This window comes from Talpa europaea (genome assembly GCF_964194135.1).
Source record: "Talpa europaea genome assembly, chromosome: 9".
NCBI classification, from domain to species: domain Eukaryota; kingdom Metazoa; phylum Chordata; class Mammalia; order Eulipotyphla; family Talpidae; genus Talpa; species Talpa europaea.
Genome location: NC_140076.1, coordinates 30040494 through 30059905, shown reverse-complemented (window position 1 = coordinate 30059905; position 19412 = coordinate 30040494). Strand labels below are relative to the sequence as shown.

Below are 19412 nucleotides of genomic sequence, written 5' to 3'. Positions count from 1 at the left end.
ATAAATTTCTGTAGGCACTACATTAGCTACGTCTTATAATTCAAATGTTGTATCTTTATTATTATTCACTTCAAAATGTTTTATAATATTTGTTGTGATTTCTTTATGGATGCCATTGTAAGTTAGCAGTGTGTTTCTTAATTTCTACCCACTTGACTATTCTTTCATTTTGTTGTTGCTGTTGTTGACAGCTAGCTGAATTTCTTTATACTAGAAAATACACTCTATATTCATTGGAATTTGTTAAGATTTTCTTATGACCCAGCATCTAGTTAGTTTTAGTGATTCTGTATGTACTGCTCTGACCTTGTAGGGTGCAGAATTCTGTTTAAGTTGAAAATATCTTTATTAATTGATCAGATCTCTATACTTGCAGTAAATTCTGCAAAATTTTTAATGCATCATTTTACTTTCTTCTTTTCATTTATAAAATGTTCTAGCATTCTGTAAGGAAAAAATGAGCACTTGAAGTAATGAAAACTAAAAAAGGCCCATTATTATTCCATTACAGTTTCTTTCTTAAAAAAAACAAATACAAAAAACTTCACTTTCTGTGGCTTCTTACTGCATTTTGACTTATGGGTAGTAATTCTAAGTCATTTCTTGTGTATATCGTAGGTATATGTTATAGTGCTTGCATCTACATAATTTATCCAAATACTTATTCTTCAAAGTGCAGGTATAATCTTTTAGGAGCTCTGATAATAATATATAAGATAGTACTATACATCTTATTATTTATCTTTACACAGATTCATTATCCTTCATTCATTGTTTGAAGAAGCATCTACTGGTTGTCTAGCCTTTGATAAACAGTATTAGCAAAAATATAATAAAATTATGCTAGTTTTATTGAACTGAATAATAAATTCTCTCTTGTTTCTTTCTTTAGAAATCCAAGCATTTAATTCAATTTCTTAGAGTGGAGTAGGGGGAGAACATTTTCCAAAGAAACATAAATGTTGTTTGAATTACAAAATGAATTAATAAAAATCTTTTCATTTTTAAGGATGAGAGAGACCCAGATAAAGATGATGAACTGGAACTGAAAAGAGGTCTTTTATACAGAGACTCTGCCTATGACAGTGACCCCGAATATAGGTATGAACTTTGGTTTTGTTTTTTTTTAAAGATTTTATTTATTTTGCATAGAAGAACTGGGGTTCAGGCCAGAGGTATGAGGGGTGAGGGGATGAAAGGATTTACCAGAGACAGAATGGAGAACATAACAGGCAGATCTACTGAAATACACTGCTGAGGGGTGCAGGAGGCAAAACAGAAGAGATCTGCTGCACCATGTGGGTTATCTCCCTGACCAGGGATCGAACTCAGGCCGTCATGGTGGGCCTTTAAGGTGGTAGGGCTAGATTTAACCCCTAGGCCACAAGGGAGACCCCAGGAATGAACTCTGTACCTTGTTAATGCTGTGTATAAAAAGCATTATAAAAGATCTTCCTCAGAATTGTTATAAAAATCCTGTTTCTTAATCTGCTGAATTGGTGGAGAGTTTAAACTCAAATTGATAATTGTTATTTATTTGTTAAAAATTATATAATTTTTAACTATGTAAAAGCCTATTGAAATATTTCAGTGTTTGCATTACTGAAACTCTTTAATGAAGTAAATATAGTCATTAAATGGTGAAGATTTACTGTGTATTTGGCTCCCTGCAAATCCACATACCTAGAGCTTATTTCAGGACATACTTATTTTAATCCAAATAACACTTTCTATAGTTTTAGACTACAAGTAAGTCTTTTTTTAATAACAAAGTTAAATTCTAGTCTAAGATTTCCTAAGTATTATTAAAAATAATTTTTTCATGGGATCTTATACTAGCAAATCCCATGAAGACTTGAGAAATTCTGTGTCCATTGCCATAAAATGCAGTGTGAAAAGCTGAATGTAAACTGTGGGTTTGTCTAATTAAATATTCTTGAATCCTTTCACGTTGTACCACTCATTGCTACTTGGCTTCCACCTTCCTGAGTTTCCACAAGAACAATTATAACGGGAAAGCTCCAGATACTGAATCATGTTCATTGCTACCTGGGTCTTTGTACTCAAATCTCTGCTTTTTTGCCCTGGTAAGCTAGGCTAGATGTTCTATGAAGGTGCAGGGACTTCTTCTTCATAGAACCTTTCCCAAAGTTATCGTCTCCCAATCAAGAAGCAACCTGGGCCTCTCATCCAGGTAAACAAAGTATTGCGGAGGAGTGAAAAAGTGTAATCCAAACAAGAAAAGTTCAAGAGAGTGCACACCTTGAGAAAGAAAGATTTTTACCCTTTATTGTGCCTACTGAAAGCTCTGTTACTTGGATTGCTATTTGATGGACTAACATTGCAATGTGTGGTTCTTAATCCATATAATTCTAATCTAGGTGAGAAATGAATAGCCTAATTAAGCATTAGTTCTAATTAAAGACCAAGCATAAGATGGTGTGTTTTTAGATGGGAGTTGGCCCCTTAAAGAGAAGGGAGGATAAAAATAATTTCAACTTAACCACAGGTCAACAACTTAACATCGGACATGTCCAGAGTCCACCTCGTAGTCCTCTTAAAGAAAACTGTCAGGCAATAAGATTGGTTCTGTGACTAACAACACTTACAGCCCAATTTTTAAAATTCACGATAGGAAAGTAAACCATTGCACTATAATTTTCAGTAAGGATTTATGATTTTATGACTAGTAGGCCATTATGGTGTTAACTATTGGGAAGGTGGACTGCTGACTTGATGAGACATGGAAAAGATTCTTAGCAGCTGTTGCAAATTAGCCTAGGGGTTCATAATAAGTAGTGTCTCATGATATATTAGATTCAGATTGTACATAGGTGTTTAGGTTTCAGTGATACCAGGTTTTAGGAATAAAAAAATGTGTTCTTTTTTAATTTAACATGAAAATACTCTAAAATATTCTGGCTGTGTCACACTTTACGTCAGTTTTATGTCTACTTCTTTTTACTGGAAGCAGAGAAAAATCATAAAAGCATAATGAAAAGATATCATTATTTGGCAATAATGATACTGAGTTTAACCTGCATTAATGAAACCAGAGAGATGTCTTAAAGTATCACTTTACAGTACTGATTTTAAAGTTTACATAAAGACTGCTTGTCCTCTTTACCCAGATATACACTAAAAATAACACTTGAGGTTAAGGACGATTTTAGAGTAATCTTCATTCTATCTCCCATTCATGGAGAAACCACTTCTGTGGTCTCCATTGTGGGTTCCTTGTTCCCTCCAGGATAAAATTCTCTGACTCTTCACAGTCTCATTCTCTCTTCTGTAGCTATCCTTTGTATTTCATGACATTCCAGACTGCTTCATGCCCTGGTTCTGTTACAGGATAATGCCTGGAATAATACAGATTTTCCTGTTTATCAAGTGAACATGTGCCTACTATTTCACTATTTAGGACTAAGCTCATGTTACTCTCTCTTCTGAGATACCTTTCATGACCTCAACAGATTGGCATTTTCTCCTTTGTCCTGTCACTTCCTCTCCTATACACAATTTCAATTAGGCATATTTATCTCACAATGATAACTATTTTACTATCTATGTGTGCCTCCTTCTGTTAAGGGTGCTCTCCTTGAAGGCACACATTTTTTCTTATCTTTGCTTTTGACTGCCTATCAAGGGGTCTGATGTGTACTAGGAGCTCTATTTTAAAAATAGTTCAAATATTTCTGTGTCCTTTGGGTAAATACCTAGGAGTGGAATTGCTGGATCATATGGAAGCTCTATGTTTAGTAGGCCCAGAAATCTCCACACAGCTCTCCATAGTGGTTGGACCAGTTTGCACTCCCACCAACAGTGCAGGAGAGTTCCTTTTTCTCCACACCCTCACCAACATTTGTTGTTGCTAGTTTTTTTAATATGTGCCATTCTCACTGGTGTAAGATGGTATCTCATGGTAGTTTTGTTGCATTTCCCTGATGACAAGTGATGTTGAACATTTTTTCATATGCCTGTTGGCCATTTGCATTTCCTCTTCAGAGAAGTTTCTTTTTAGCTCTTCTGCCCATTTTTTGACAGGATTATTTTCTTTGTTGTTGTTGAGTCTCATCAGCTCTTTGCAGATTTTTGTGATCAGTCCTTGTTGGGTGCAAAAATGTTCTCCCAGTTGGTGGGGTTTCTCTTTGTTTTTGTTATTGTCTCTTTTGCTGTGCAGAAGCTCTTTAATTTGATGTAGTCCCACATCAATTCCAAAGAACACCTGCACCCCTATGTTTATAGCAGCACTGTTTACAATAGCTAAGCTTTGGAAACAACCCAAATGGCCAAAAATAGATGACTGGATCAAGAAGATGTGGTACATATACACCATGGAATATTACTCAGCATTCAAAAAAGATAAACACATGCAATTTGCAGCAACATGGATGGCGCTGGAAGGGATCATGCTCAGCGAAATAAGCCAAAAAGAAAAAGAAAAATACCAGATGGTCTCACTCATAGCAGGAATCTAGAAAACTTAAATAAGGGACCAGGAAAATGAATAACTATAAGAAAGTGAAAATTAAAATCAACAAAAAACTATGAACCAGAGACACTTTTTGGGGGGCGGGGGCGGGAGGGGAGGGATTGGGGTCAGACTGGGGGGGCTGCAATTGTATGGGGAATATAAAAATAAAATTTATTATTTAAAAAAATAAATAAATAAAATAAAAAAAATAGTTCAAATATTAAAATTGGATCCTTTATTAATAATTGTCCATTGAATTGCTGAAACTCTAAGACAGTATTTAAATAAACTCATTTTATGATTGCTGTATTTAATAATATCTCTAGATAATGAATCAAGAGTGGAATTAAGAGGCAGCACTTCTTAAAGCAAATAGTGAAAGCTGTTAGATCTTATTTGTCTTACATAGCTCATTTCTACACATTCTAATTCAGGGAAAGAAAGTAAGTAACCTGTAAATAACAAGTTTTCAGTAATTAATTTGGATAGACAAAGTTTACTGTATGTTTCTGCTAATAATAAAACAAGATAAATCAGCATGCAGCTTTTTCCCTATAGAAAACTAAATCTCTAACTCAGTGCTTCCTAAAGTATAGTTCTTGTACTTGCTAGAAATCCGAAATTTTATATCTATCACAGGCATATTCATTCAGTAACTAAGGAAGGTGAAGCTTAATAATCTGAGTTATGACAAGCCCTTCCTATTTCTCTGGTGCACATTAAAATTTGAGAGCTGCTGCTATAAACTCAGTAAATTTTGATGTTCCTGGTAACATTTTGTGTTTTTATGGTATCTTTAAAAGATAACAAAATGCTTTTCAGAGTTTGTTATTAGATCATAACATGACATCTCCCTATCAGCTATTCTGAACTCCCAAAAGTTTGAAAACTTTCATTGCTGCTTGCATACACGCATTGTGTCACCCAGTCCCTGTGACACACCCATCACATCCTCCACTATTTTTGCTTGATAGAAAGCTTTATTGAGTATTATGGAAAGGAATTCACCTCTTGTGATATGAGGTGTCTGATTATACTGACTCTTACGTCACAGATTTAAAGTGGAGGGGCGGGGCGATCTGAAGCACAGAGCATAGTGGAGCAGCAGGCAGAGAGAAGAGACCTTCTGCTGCACCACATGCACTCTAGCTCCATGCCCCCTTAGGGGGGCTAACTCCCACGCTCCTTGTGGGTAGCTCCCTGGCTGGGGCTCGAACTCAGGCCGCAGTGGTGAGAGCACTGAGACTAACCCCTAGGCCATCCTGGAGGCCCCGCCAGGGGCTTAGTTAAATGGAGCCTTTAACCTTTATTAGGAGGCTTCAGGAGAACTACTGACAGCTGCTTCTCCAGCAAGTCAGAAGAGACTACGGCTGCCCCTGCCCTTCCCTCAGTGATCATCACTGTCTCCTCCTCGGGCCCGTGGGCGCTGAGGGAAGATGGCTTTCAGCGGCACCTCCATGTCTTCATCAGTGACAAGAGGGGGCGAAGTATGGGGATTTTTCAATTCTAAAACAAGTATTTTTCATTGATGAATCAGAAGAAAAACCTACACAGTTCAGAAAGTAATCAGGATTGTACTGATCCTGAAAGATTTCTTTGGTGATGATCATGTGTAAAATCAATATTTAGAAGTTTCTAGAGATTTAAGTATGCAGACTTCTGATGTCCTCATAGAATAATGAATGCTCTTAGCGAGCTGAAGAGACTCAAAAAAACAAAGTAAATAATCCAGTCACAAAATGGGCAGAAGAGCCAAAAAGAAACTTCTCCAAAGAGGAAACGCAAATGGCCAACAGGCATATGAAAAAATGTTCAACATCACTTGCAATCAGGGAAATGCAAATCAAAACGACCAGGAGATACCATCTCACACCAGTGAGAATGGCACGTATTTAAAAAACTAGCAACAACAAATGTTGGCGAGGGTGTGGAGAGAAAAGAACTCTCCTGCACAGCTGGTGGGAGTGCAAACTGGTCCAACCACTATGGAGAGCTGTGTGGAGATTACTGGACCTACTAAACATAGAGCTTCCATAGGATCCAGCAATTCCACTCCTAGGTGTTTACCCAAAGGACACAGAAACATCAATTCCAAAGAACACCTGCACCCCTATGTTTATAGCAGCACTGTTTACAATAGCTAAGCTTTGGAAACAACCCAAATGCCCAAAGATAGATGACTGGATCAAGAAGATGTGGTGCATATACACCATGGAATATCACTCAGCTTTCAAAAAAGATAAACACATGTCATTTGCAGCAACATGGATGGCGCTGGAAGGGATCATGCTCAGGGAAATAAGCCAGAAAGAAGATGAAAAACACTGGATGGTCTCACTCATAGCAGGAATTTAGAAACCAGCAAAGCACCTGTAGTTCATGACCTTAGTCTATCCTTTGCACTTGTTTTCTTCACGTTGTATAGAAGAAATGGATTAAGTAGAAGAAGCCATACATTTCTGGGCATTAAAGAATAGTTTGAGTGGTTGTTCAGAATCATCTTGGAAGGTGCAGTGATTTATCTCTCCATATCCTCCAGATATTTCTTAGCTCGTAAGTGTCTTCTAGTACCACCATCTCTTCTCCCATCAGTATATATTCTGTTTGCCTTCCTTGCTCCTAGAAGCTGCCCAAGGACATATGACATTCGTTATTAAAAATGCCACCTGCCAACATTCTAAGATCTTTCCAGGCCCTCCATGGATGGCAGTGGTTTCATATCACGCTTAAAAAATCTCCTGAGTTTGTGACCTCGGGGCGCCCCGGCGCTCCCAAATGGCTGGTTTTTTCCTTCTCATGACCTTTCCAATTATTTCTTAGAATTAATGTTCCTTTTAAAAAAAAAATTTATTTATTTATACAAGCACTGGGTACAGTCAGAAGTGCGGGAGGGTGAGAGAATTCAACAGAGCCAGAGCGGGGAACAGAACAGGCAGATTGACAGTACACTGCTGAGGGGAGCAGTGGGCAGCAGGAGAGGTCTGCACGCCATGTGGGACCCTGACCGGCAGCTGGGGATCGAACCGGTGCTGCAGAGGCTGTGGGCAGCTTCGCAGTCCAGCGCTCAACCGCTGCGCCACCAGGGGAGGCCCAGAATTAATATCCTTTAAGTAGCACATCTATCTTACCTTCTGACCTTCTTTTCCATGTATATCACCTCATAGATCTTTTATCTGAATACTGCTTACAGAAATCTAGGTCATAGACTACACGTAGTATATGTTTAGTCTGCATTGGATACAGAAATAGAAAATAAGGTATGAAGTGAGTTCTCACCCTTCTTTAAGCTAAGAAACTAGTTATGTCCTTTGTCTCCTAGTCATGCTAAGTTGCCTACGACCATTCTCTTCTCTGCTTATAGGCTAGCTTTAAAAATAAATTTACAGGGCCTCCCAGGTGGCACAGCGGGTTGAGCGCCGCCCTGTGAAGCTGTCCACAGCCTCTGCAGCTGTGGGTTCGATTCCCGGCTAGCCAGGGGGAAACCCACATGATGGGGCAGACCTCTTCTGCCTCGCCTGCAGCTCCCCTCAGCAGTGTCTTCCGTAGGTCCGTCCTTCTGACTCTTCTGCTCCCTGCTCTGTGTCTGGTAAATTCTCTTACCCTCCCGCACCTCTAACTGTACCCCAGTACTTGTATACATAAAAATAAACCTTAAAAAAAAGAAGTCTAAATAAATAAATAAATAAATTTACAATTGACACCATGTAATTAAGATTTGAAACTGCTCAGTGTTAAGATATTATACTGGTCTCTGCTCTTTTTCTGTTTGTTTTTTTTTTTAATAATAAATTTTATTTTTATATTCCCCCATACAACTGCACATGCCCCATTCTGACCCCAATCCCTCCCCTCCCGGCCCCCACCCCCCAAAAAGTGTCTCTGGTTCATAGTTTTTTGTTGATTTTGATTTTCACTTTCTTATAGTTATTCATTTTCCTGATCCCTTATTTAAGTTTTCTAGATTCCTGCTATGAGTGAGACCATCCGGTATTTTTCTTTTTCTTTTTGGCTTATTTCGCTGAGCATGATCCCTTCCAGCGCCATCCATGTTGCTGCAAATTGCATGTGTTTATCTTTTTTGAATGCTGAGTAATATTCCATGGTGTATATGTACCAAATCTTCTTGATCCAGTCATCTATTTTTGGGCATTTGGGCTGTTTCCAAAGCTTAGCTATTGTAAATAGTGCTGCTATAAACATAGGGGTGCAGGTGCTCTTTGGAATTGATGTTTCTGTGTCCTTTGGGTAAATACCTAGGAGTGGAATTGCTGGATCATATGGAAGCTCTATGTTTAGTAGGTCCAGAAATCTCCACACAGCTCTCCATAGTGGTTGGACCAGTTTGCACTCCCACCAACAGTGCAGGAGAGTTCCTTTTTCTCCACACCCTCGCCAACATTTGTTGTTGCTAGTTTTTTTTAATATGTGCCATTCTCACTGGTGTAAGATGGTATCTCATGGTAGTTTTGATTTGCATTTCCCTGATTACAAGTGATGTTGAACATTTTTTCATATGCCTGTTGGCCATTTGCATTTCCTCTTCAGAGAAGTTTCTTTTTAGCTCTTCTGCCCATTTTTTGACTGGGTTATTTTCTTTGTTGTTGTTGAGTCTCATCAGCTCTTTGCAGATTTTTGTGATCAGTCCTTTATCATTAGTGTTGGGTGCAAAAATGTTCTCCCAGTTGGTGGGGTTTCTCTTTGTTTTTGTTATTGTCTCTTTTGCTGTGCAGAAGCTCTTTAATTTGATGTAGTCCCAGCTGTTTATCTTTGCCTTCACTATCACTGCTTTGGGTGATGTGTCTGTAAAGATTTCTTTGATATGCAAATCATGTAGTGTTTCACCTATATTTCCTTCTATGTATTTTATGGTTTCAGGTCTTATGTCTAGTTCTTTAATCCATTTTGAGTTGATTTTTGTGTATGGTGTGAGGTAGTGGTCAAGCTTCATTCTTTTGCATGTAGCAACCCAGTTTTCCCAGCACCATTTATTGAACAAACTTTCTTTGCTCCAATGCATAGTCTTTGCTCCTTTGTCAAAGATTAGTTGACCATAAATCTGTGGGTTTATTTCTGGATTTTCTATTCGATTCCATTGGTCTGTATGTCTGTTCTTGTTCCAATACCATGCAGTTTTGATGATTATGGCTTTGTAGTATAGTTTGAAGTCTGGGAGTGTGATGCCTCCATTTCCTTCTTTTTTTTTCAGTAGAGCTTTGGCTATTCGGGGTTTTTGGTGATTCCATATGAATTTCATCAATAATTGTTCTATTTCTTTGAAGAATGACATTGAAATTTTGATTGGAATAGCATTGAATCGGTATATTGCTTTTGGTAGGATGGCCATTTTAATAATGTTTATTCTTCCAATCTATGAGCAGGGGACGTCTTTCCATTTCTTTGTGTCTTCTTCTATTTCTTTTAACAGTGTTTTATAATTTTCTTTGTATAGGTTCTTTACCTCTTTTGTTAGATTTATTCCCAAATATTTGATTTTTTTTTGTTTCGATAATAAAAGGGATTTTTTTTTTATTTCTTCTTCAGATTTATTGTTTGTGTATAGGAAGGCTACTGACTTTTGCGTGTTGATTTTGTATCCTGCCACTTTACTGAACTGATTGATAAGTTGAATTAGTTTTTCTGTGGAGTTTTTGGGGTTCTCTATGTATATTATCATATCATCTGCAAATAGTGATAGTTTGACTTCTTCTTTTCCTATTTGGATTCCTTGGATGTCTTTCTCTTGTCTTATTGCTCTGGCTAGGACTTCCAGTATTATATTGAAAAGCAGTGGTGAGAGTGGACATCCTTGTCTTGTTCCAGATCTTAATGGAATTGCTTTCAGCTTTTCACCATTAAGGATGATACTGGCTGTTGGCTTGTCATAGATGGCCTTTATGATGTTGAGGTATGTTCCTTGTATCCCAAGAATTTCAAGGGCTTTTATCATGAATGGGTGTTGCACTTTGTCGAAAGCTTTCTCAGCATCTATTGATGTTATCATATGGTTTTTATATTTCTTTTTGTTGATGTGTTGGATAATGTTGATTGATTTTCTGATGTTAAACCATCTTTTTGTCCCTGGAATGAATCCTACTTGGTCGTGGTGAATTATCTTATGGATACATTGTTGGATTCTGATAGCTAAAATTTTATTGAGGATTTTTGCATCAGTGTTCATTAGGGAGATTGGCCTGTAGTTTTCCTTTTTTGTGTTGTCCTTATTTGGTTTTGGTATTAGTGTAATGTTGGCTTCATAGAACGTGTTTGGTATTGTCCCTTCCTTCTCAATTTTTTGGAAGAGTTTGTGAAGGATAGGCACTAATTCGTCTCTGAATCTTTGGTAGAATTCATTTGTAAATCCATCAGGTCCTGGGCTTTTGTTTTTGGGAAGGTTTTTGATTACCATTTCAATTTCGCTGCTTGTAATTGGTCTGTTTAGGTGTTCTATTTCTTCTTTATCTAGCTTTGGGTGATTGTAGAGTTGTAGGAATTTGTCCATCTCCTCTAGATTGTTGAACTTGTTTCCATATAACTGTTCATAGTAGTTACTGATTATTCTTTTGATTTCTGCTGTGTCCGTTGTGATTTCTCCTCTTTCATTTATGATCCTGTGTATTTGTGCTTTCTCCCTTTTTTCCTTTGTGAGCCTGGCTAGGGGTTTGTCTATTTTATTGATTTTTTCAAAGAACCAGCTCTTGGTTTCATTGATCTTTTGGATTGTTTTTTTAGTTTCAATTTCATTTATTTCTGCTTTGGTTTTTATTATTTCTTTTCTTCTACTGGTTTTGGGGTTTTTTTGTTGTTCTTTTTCTAGATCTCTGAGCTTTGAGATTAGGTTGTTTCTTTGACTTCTTTCTTGTTTTTTGATGTGAGCTTCTATTGCTATATATTTTCCTCTTATTACTGCTTTTGCTGCATCCCATACATTTAGGATATTAGTGTCCTCCTTGTCATTCAATTCAAAGAAATTTTTAATTTCTTCTTTGATCTCCTCGTTAGTCCAGTGGTCTTCCAGTAGTGTGGTTTTTAATCTCCATGAGGTAGGAAAGTTCCTTGCCTTCTTTTTATGGTTTATTTCTAGTTTGATGCCTTCGTGGTCAGAAAAGATGGTTGGTATGATTTCAATCTTGGTGTATCTGTTGATGTTTGTCTTGTGCCCCAGTATGTGATTGATCCTGGAGAATGATCCGTGTGCGCTTGAGAAAAATGTGTACTCCATTTTTTTTGGGTTTAGTGTTCTATAGATGTCTGTTAAGCCCAAATGCTCTAGGTCCTTATTTAGAGCTTTAGTTTCTTTACTTATTTTTTGTCTTGTTGATCTATCCATTGTTGATAGTGGTGTGTTGAAGTCTCCCACTACGTATGTGTTTTCTCTGATGTCTGTTTTCAGAGAGGACAACAGTTGTCTGATATATTTTGGTGCTCCTTCGTTTGGTGAGTATATGTTAATGAGTGTTATTTCTTCTTGAAGTATTGTCCCCTTGATCATAAAGTAGTGACCATTGGGGTCTCTTTTTATTTTTTTGAGTTTGAAGTCTGTTTTATCTGATATAAGTATAGCTGTTCCTGCTTTCTTTTTTGGTCCATTTGCTTGTAGGATTGTTTTCCATCCTTTAACTTTGAGCCTATTTTTATCTTTTGTAGCTAAATGTGTTTCCTGGAGACAGCAAAAGGTTGGGTTTTGTTTCTTAATCCAGGCTGCAACTCTGTGTCTTTTTATTGAAGAGTTTAGTCCATTTACATTTAGAGTTAATATTGATATGTTAGCATCTGTATTTTTCATTGTGTTTGTCTTTCCTTTGATTTTATTTATTTATTCTTTTAATAACTTTTTTTTTTTTGGTCTTCTTTCGTTGTTATTTGTCCCTCTGAGGTTCTGGCTTTAGGATTCCTTGTAGTATTTTTTGGAGTGGGGGTTTAGTCGTAATGAAATTCCAGAGTTTCTCTTTGTCTGGGAAGGTCCATATTCTTTCTTCATAGAGGAAGGAGAGCTTTGCGGGATAGAGTATTCTTGGTTGGCATCTGTTTTCTTGGAGTCTGTTGACTATGTCCCTCCACTCTCTCCTTGCCCGTAGTGTTTCTTCAGAGAAGTCTGATGTCAGCCTGATTGGTTTTCCTTTGAATGTTATCTGTTTCTTCCCTCTTGTCAGCTTCATTATTTTTTCCTTGTCCTGGATTCTTGGGAGCTTTACTATTATGTGTCTTGCTGTGTTTTTCCTTTCGTCGTGGAAGTTTGGTGTTCTTCTTGCTTCTTGTATATCAATTTTCAGCTCCTTCTTCGCATTTGGGAAGTTCTCTTCAATTATCTCCTGGAATATTTTCTCTGTTCCTACATCTCTCTCCTCTCCTTCTGGAATTCCTATAACACTTATATTTCCTTTCCTCATGGAGTCAGATAGTTCCCGAAGTCTTTCTTCATTCTTTTTCCTTCGTACTTCTCTTTCCTTTTCTGTTTTGGTTCTTTTTATTTCTGTGTCTTCAAGAGTACTTATTCGTTCTTCCATTTCATCTATTCTGCTTTCATTGCTTTTCCCAGAGTTCTTTAGTTCCTCCACTAATTCTTTGATCTCTTGCATTTCTTTTACTTCCCTCTTTAGGGACTCTATTTCATTCTTCTGACCATTGTTTTCCCTCTTTAGGGACTCAATTTCATTCTTCTGACCATTGTTTTCCCTCTTTAGGGACTCAATTTCCTTCTTCTGGTCGTTGTTTTCCTTTATGACTTCTGCCACTTTTTTAATCAGGGCAATTTTAAATTCTCTTTCTGGAAGGCTCAGAAGTTCTTCCAAGTTACTGTCGTTGCAATCTGGAGGGTGGTTTTCTTTTTGTGGTGTGCTTCTTTCCTGAGGCGTTGTTAGGTTGCGTGTGGTTCTTCTACTCCCTACTGTCTGTTTTCTAATTTGTCGTATGCATTGGGACACTGTGTTGCTCGGACTGGCCGTCATCTTGGGTGAACTTCTCCGCTCCCCTCTGGCTCCTCCAGGAACCATCTCTGGCTTCGGGGGGAGCTTTCTGCTGGTTTCAGGCAGTCTTTACTGAAGAAATGTCCCTGTTCTAAAATGGCGAAGTGGGACGCAGTCCCTGCGCGTCCGGTCTCAGGCACACTCTTCTGCGTGCCCAGTCTGCCCCGGACGTGGGTGCCTGCTCCCTCTGTGGGCTCAGACTGCTGGTTGGAAGGGGCCTGGCGTGGGCTAAGTTCCCAGCTGGCCACTGGGTCCTCCAGAAGCCTTCTGCCCTTTTCAAGAAGTCTTAAGAAATTTCCCTGTTCTATGGGGTGTTAGTGACTTTTTTTCTGGTCGCTAGGTGGCGCCAGAGATCTCTCCTATTGTCCTTGGGGGGCTGTTTTTCAACCCCCCCACCCCTGTGGGACAGGGAACAAAGAGCGAGAATGGTAGGGTAAACCTCAACAGCTTTGGGGTGCTGTGTCTGCCTTGTGCCCCACCGTCGTGGAGAACCCACGCCCAGAATTTCCTGCCCCAGGTCTCAGTTCAAAGCCCTCAGGTCCAGGACGCGGGCTGTAGCCCAGTTCAGTGGCGCGGGAATGGCGCCTTTTGCACCCTGCTCCCGTGCCTGGGCGCCTGGTTCCTGCTCACTCAGTGAGGGACTTTCACCCCCGTGAGGGCCTCCGCGCGTCTCCCCGCAAGCCTAGGTCGCAGGCGCGGGTACCTGGGCAGCCGCGATCCCAGTCCGCGTTTGCTTTTCAAGCGCGCCAAGTGCGCCGCTTTTCCGCGCAAGCTTACCGGCAGCCCGGGCTGTGTGCGCGTCTCCCAGGGTCTTTGTTCTTCTCTAATGGCGCCCGGAGCCGTTCGCTCACCTCCGCGGCAGATCCTGCAGGGTTCTCCACAGCTCCCGTTCACAGGGTGTGGTGGCTGCAATAGTTCCTTTCCACTCACAGTCCCGCTTGCTGGGTCGTTTGTTCTTGTTGGCCGTTTTGGTTTGTTGTTTCCCTCCTCTCTGCCGGTCGGAGAGTGCCGCCTCTGTGGGCGGGGGAGGGGAGCAGGGTTCTGCGCTTCCCTCCCTTCTAGTCCTCTTTTATGGCCACTTTCTTCTTCGGGTAGTTTGCTGGAGTCACCCGTTTATCTTCCGTGTCCCAGTTCTCACTGGGACCTGCCGCTTTTCCTCCCTATTAACTTTTTTTAATGGGAGATCTTACTCGCAGCGTCTCCTCGCCGCCATGTTGCTCCGCCCCCTCTGTTTTTTTTTTCTTTTCTTATTAGCATTGTCATGATTAAATAAAGGGTACCCTTCAACAAAAGTAAGTTTTTAAAAAATACATTGCATTTAATAAAATAACAGTAGTATACCTAATTTGAACTGATGTAGTACAATGCTGATGCAGTATTTTATAGAATGTAGTAAGAGTTAATAAATGCTTGGAATGAATATGCTAGAGATGTTTATGGTAAAATAAAAGTATAGTTTTTAAAAGCCTATTACAATAATAAAACTTGTTATTATCACTTACACATTTCTTTAAACTTATTGATATACCCAGTAGTGAAAAATCAGATTTGATTCAGGTATGTTCAGAGTTCCTTAATTAGAGAGCCAGTGCTTCCATGTCTAGAAGTAGGATTCTGATACTTTTAGTTTATACTTGACATGGACCATATTGGGCCCTTTCACTGTTCACATCACTTTTTTGTGATCCAGGCTTTCAGACCGAACTGATCCCCAAATTCTCTCCAGAGAACCACAGTACTATTTACTAAATTAGAACATTTTGCATTTTCAATAAAAATTAACTCCCTGCCAAAAAGAACTAAAAACACTACATTGTCCATTTTGACAACTTCAGCTCTTCTTTATAGAACCTGACTGGGTTCATAGTCACCTCTAAAAATTTTTCTGAATTTTCTATATGGTGTAAGCCATGGGGGTAGTATTATTGTAAAGCAACTTTGAAGCATGAAAGTGTTATCTAATGGAACCAAAGCTGTAGCAAGTCATACCTGGTAACATTGAATATAAAACTTTATGATGGGGTAGTATTATTGTAAAGCAACTTTGAAGCATGAAAGTGTTATCTAATGGAACCAAAGCTGTAGCAAGTCATACCTGGTAACATTGAATATAAAACTTTATGATGGGGATTAAGAACTTGGTTTACAATCTTGGAAAAACTTAGATAATTATTTTTAAACTTAGCAGTTCTGTGGCAGTTTACCTTTCTGAGAGTTGGATAGTGGTGTATGTTGTAAATTTAAACATCCATTAAGTAAGTTTTTGTAGTAGAACTATCCTGGAAATTAAAATGGAGAATTCAGAAAAAGACATTATTACTGACCAGTACTATATTAAAAGGTTGATGATTATGGAAAACAGAGAAATGACCAGATCTGTGTTTTATGCAATATTAATTAGTGCTGACTTGCTATAAAATAAAGCAAAGCAACAGTTAACAACGAATACATTACAACAAGAGGGAATCCTAAAGTGGTGAAGAAACAGAGACAAATGTGGGGGCTTAGGCTGTTAGATAAAGTACATGTTTTCTATTAATATATTTGTTTGTGTGATTTTTCCTATCACTTTACTCAAATTATCAAAACATTGTTTTAAGTGACAGCAGGAGTTAGGCTTGATGAGAAATTGTATGAAAGAAATTGTATTCCATTTTCTGGACTATTTCTTGAGTGAAGCTAATGAAAGAAATATGGCAACTCAATCAAAGCAATAGCACTAAGACTTGCCTAAGGCACTGTGAAACATTGTAAAGATTGCACTGGCTTTATTAGAACTTGTTTTAGAAATTGAATGGACAAGATAGATTCAATGATAAACATGTTTTAAAATTTGTTATCCCAGAGATTATATCATTAAAAAAATTTTTACCGTATGAAAAAGGTGGTACCAAGTGTAAAAGAAATTTGACAGTCTCTAGCAAAGATTCGTAGAAAATACAAGATAGACTATTATTTTAGAAAGTATAGAGATTGGAGGCCTCCCTGATGGTGCAGCGGTTGAGCGCTGGGTTGCAAAGCTGCCCACAGCCTCTGCAGCGCCGGTTCCATCCCCAGCCGCCGGGTGAGGGTCCCACATGGTGTGCAGACCTCTCCTGCCGCCCACTGCTCCCCTCAGCAGTGTACTTCATCAGTCGGCCTGCTCTGCTCTCCGCTCTGACTGGTGAATTCTCTCACCCTCCCGCGCTTCTGACTATACCCAGTGCTTGTATAAATAAATAAATCTTTTTTAAAAAAAGAGAAAGTACAGAGATCGGTTGTCCTGGAAGTGATTTTTTTTTAATTACCACTAAATATATCAATTGTTACAGAAGCATATAGTCAATGTTTGCGCATCCTAAATAATAACAATAGTGTTAATAAAAATAATGAATACCAAATTACTCACCATCCAGTTTAGGAAGTAATCATAACCCATATTTCTAAAGCCATCGTATGCCCCTAATTGTTTTCTCTTTCCATAGACATAATTGCGCCTGTGATTTTTTTTTCTGTTAATCCTCCTCTTACTTTTCTTCATAATTATACCATATATGCATCTGTTCTTAAGAAATAAAATAATTTTTCTTATTTTAAACTTTATATAAATGTACTTATAACTGTATTTCGTTTGAAGCTTGCTTTTCTTCCCATTCAGTTGTTTTATAGCTTCATCCATGATGATGCAGCAGTAGGTCACTAATGTTCCCCATTGTCTACTGTGCCATTGTATGCATACACCATAATTTATCTGTACGAATGTAGATGGGCATCTAGGTTGTTCTTAACTGTTACAAATAATGTCCTGGTACACATGTGCATCAATTTTGCTGCACCTAAGAGTAGTTGCTCATTCAACCTTGGTTGCTCATTCAACCTTATTTGGTCATGCCAAAATTTTTCGAAGAGTGAGTATACAAATATTCTCAATGCTCTACCCCTTCGCTGACACTAAAGTCAACTCTTTTTTTTTTTAAGATTTAATTATTTATTTATACAAGCACTGGGTACAGTCAAAAGCATGGGAGGGTGAGAGAATTCACCAGAGCCAGAGCAGGGAACAGAACAGGCAGACTGACGAAATATAATGCTGAGGGGAGCAGCAGGTGTGGCAGGAAAGTTTTGTGCACCATGTGGGACCCTCGCTGGTGGCCAGGTATCGTGGAACTGGCTCTGCAGAGGCTGCAGGCAGCTTCGCAGCCCAGCGCTCAACCGCTGCACCACCAGAGAGGCCCTAAAGTCAACTCTTTTAATAAGCAAGGCCACTCTGTGCCTTTTTTTCTTTTGGTCACTTTGATTGTATTCACATAGTAAATTAACTTAAGACCAAACAGCAAATTCTTCTTACAGCTGTGCAGCTCCAAGAATTCTAACATCATAATTGATGGTAGAAGTAACCTCATGGGACTGATAATTCAGGGGAAGAGATTGTGTCAAGTGAGGTTCTAAATATATGAAGAAAATATTTGTAGCATTTAATAGTAGCCAATATATTCAGTTTTATGTTACACAAACTTCATAGTCTCTAACATGCCTGAAATGTCTGATCCATAACAAATATTTCATTTATTGAAGCAACTGCTTATTAAAAAATAAAAAGTCAACTGCTTATTAAAAAATAAAATGAACTCAGTTTTTGAAAAAGTTAATACTTTATTTGTAGCAAATGATACATTAAATTCAGAAATTAATGTCTATGATAATAAAATTATATCCTTGTTACCTTCAAAAACATGCTGTCAAGTCTTCAGGAAGAGTTGCTTTCTCTGTTCCCATTAGAACTAGCCTTGTTATTTGATAACTTCCTATTCTTTTATTCCCCTTCAAAATCCTCAAAACCCTATTACTTCAAATTTTGTTTTCCATTTCCCAAAGTGGCCCATATTCACTCTAGGTTTCCTTTATGGAGACCAGCAGCATGGCATACTAGGAAGGTCCATAGAGCCACAGACTTAGTGTCTTTTTCCATTCTGCCATTTACTGGCTGAGTGGTAGTCTAAGATAAGTCACTTGACTTACCCGAGTCTCTTTTTCCAACCTCAGAGGGGTTGTAAGATTTATTGACAAATATGTATATAAAACACCAAATTTAGTGCCTCATATTTAGTAATTTGTGTGAGCAAGTTAAGCACTATACTATATACTTTACATAGATTCTCTTTGATTTTTAAAACAATAATGCAACAGTTTAGTTAAGGAAGCTGAGACCCCATAGTTCAACCAGTTGTCAAAGATCCGATGGCTTGTGAAAGGGTGAGCTGGAATTCTCTTTCAGTTCCAGAGGCCATTCTTGTTCTGGCCATCCCACACCAAGCGTGCTTTCTTTTTCCGTGCTGCGCCTATCTCTCTCCTCTGAATTCCATTTTAACACTTATCTCTCACACACAATTTTCCTTTTATTTTTTCATGCAAATACTATCACTCTTTGAAAACACAGACCTTCTCATATTTTATTTTTCATAGCCCAAACAGGGTATCACATACCCCCAAAGAACACAGCATAGGATTTATGTGGTTATACCACTAATTTAACTATTGTTCATTTATTTATTATATCCTTTTTTTTATAGCTCATTTCAGCGGCCGCATGGCTCTTTCCACTTGGATGATGGCGAATATTGGTCCAACAGGGCAGCCTCTTATAAAGGAAAATCCCATCGACCCATCTTTGAGAACAGCATGGACAAGCTATACAGGAACTTGTACAAAAAGGCCTGTAGTTCTGTTTCTCATACACAGGAAAGCTTCTGAGACCATCCGCAATAAACCATATGAATGTCTGTGTCAACTTCTCAATGAAAACATTTGATGTGGTCAAAATCTGTATTCCCTTTTTTTTAAAAAAAAAAGAGAAATAACAGGTGGTTCTAATTGATATAGTAGTTAGAATTAAGTTCATAACTTTAAGTGGTAAATTGTAATAGAAAAGATTTTTTAAATCACAAGAGTGTTGTGTTCCAAAGTCAAAGCTCAGCAACACATCACAAATTCCACTC

The 19412-nt window shown here is 38.4% G+C and overlaps 1 protein-coding gene across 4 annotated transcripts in view; it reads left to right on the top strand.

Moving 5' to 3' along the window:
- SPATA6 (spermatogenesis associated 6) overlaps nt 1-19201 on the top strand; it is a gene marked incomplete at its 5' end in the record, with an annotated part of 98396 nt that extends 79195 nt beyond the window's left edge. For all 4 annotated transcript variants that reach the window (XM_084244275.1, XM_084244277.1, XM_084244278.1 and 1 more), the window contains 2 exons: nt 1010-1101; nt 18987-19201. In XM_084244275.1, coding sequence (XP_084100401.1) covers nt 1010-1101; nt 18987-19167 — 273 coding nt within the window. In that variant the 3' untranslated portion in view covers nt 19168-19201. The remainder of the gene's footprint in view (nt 1-1009; nt 1102-18986) is intronic.
- Nucleotides 19202-19412: the final 211 nt, after the last annotated feature.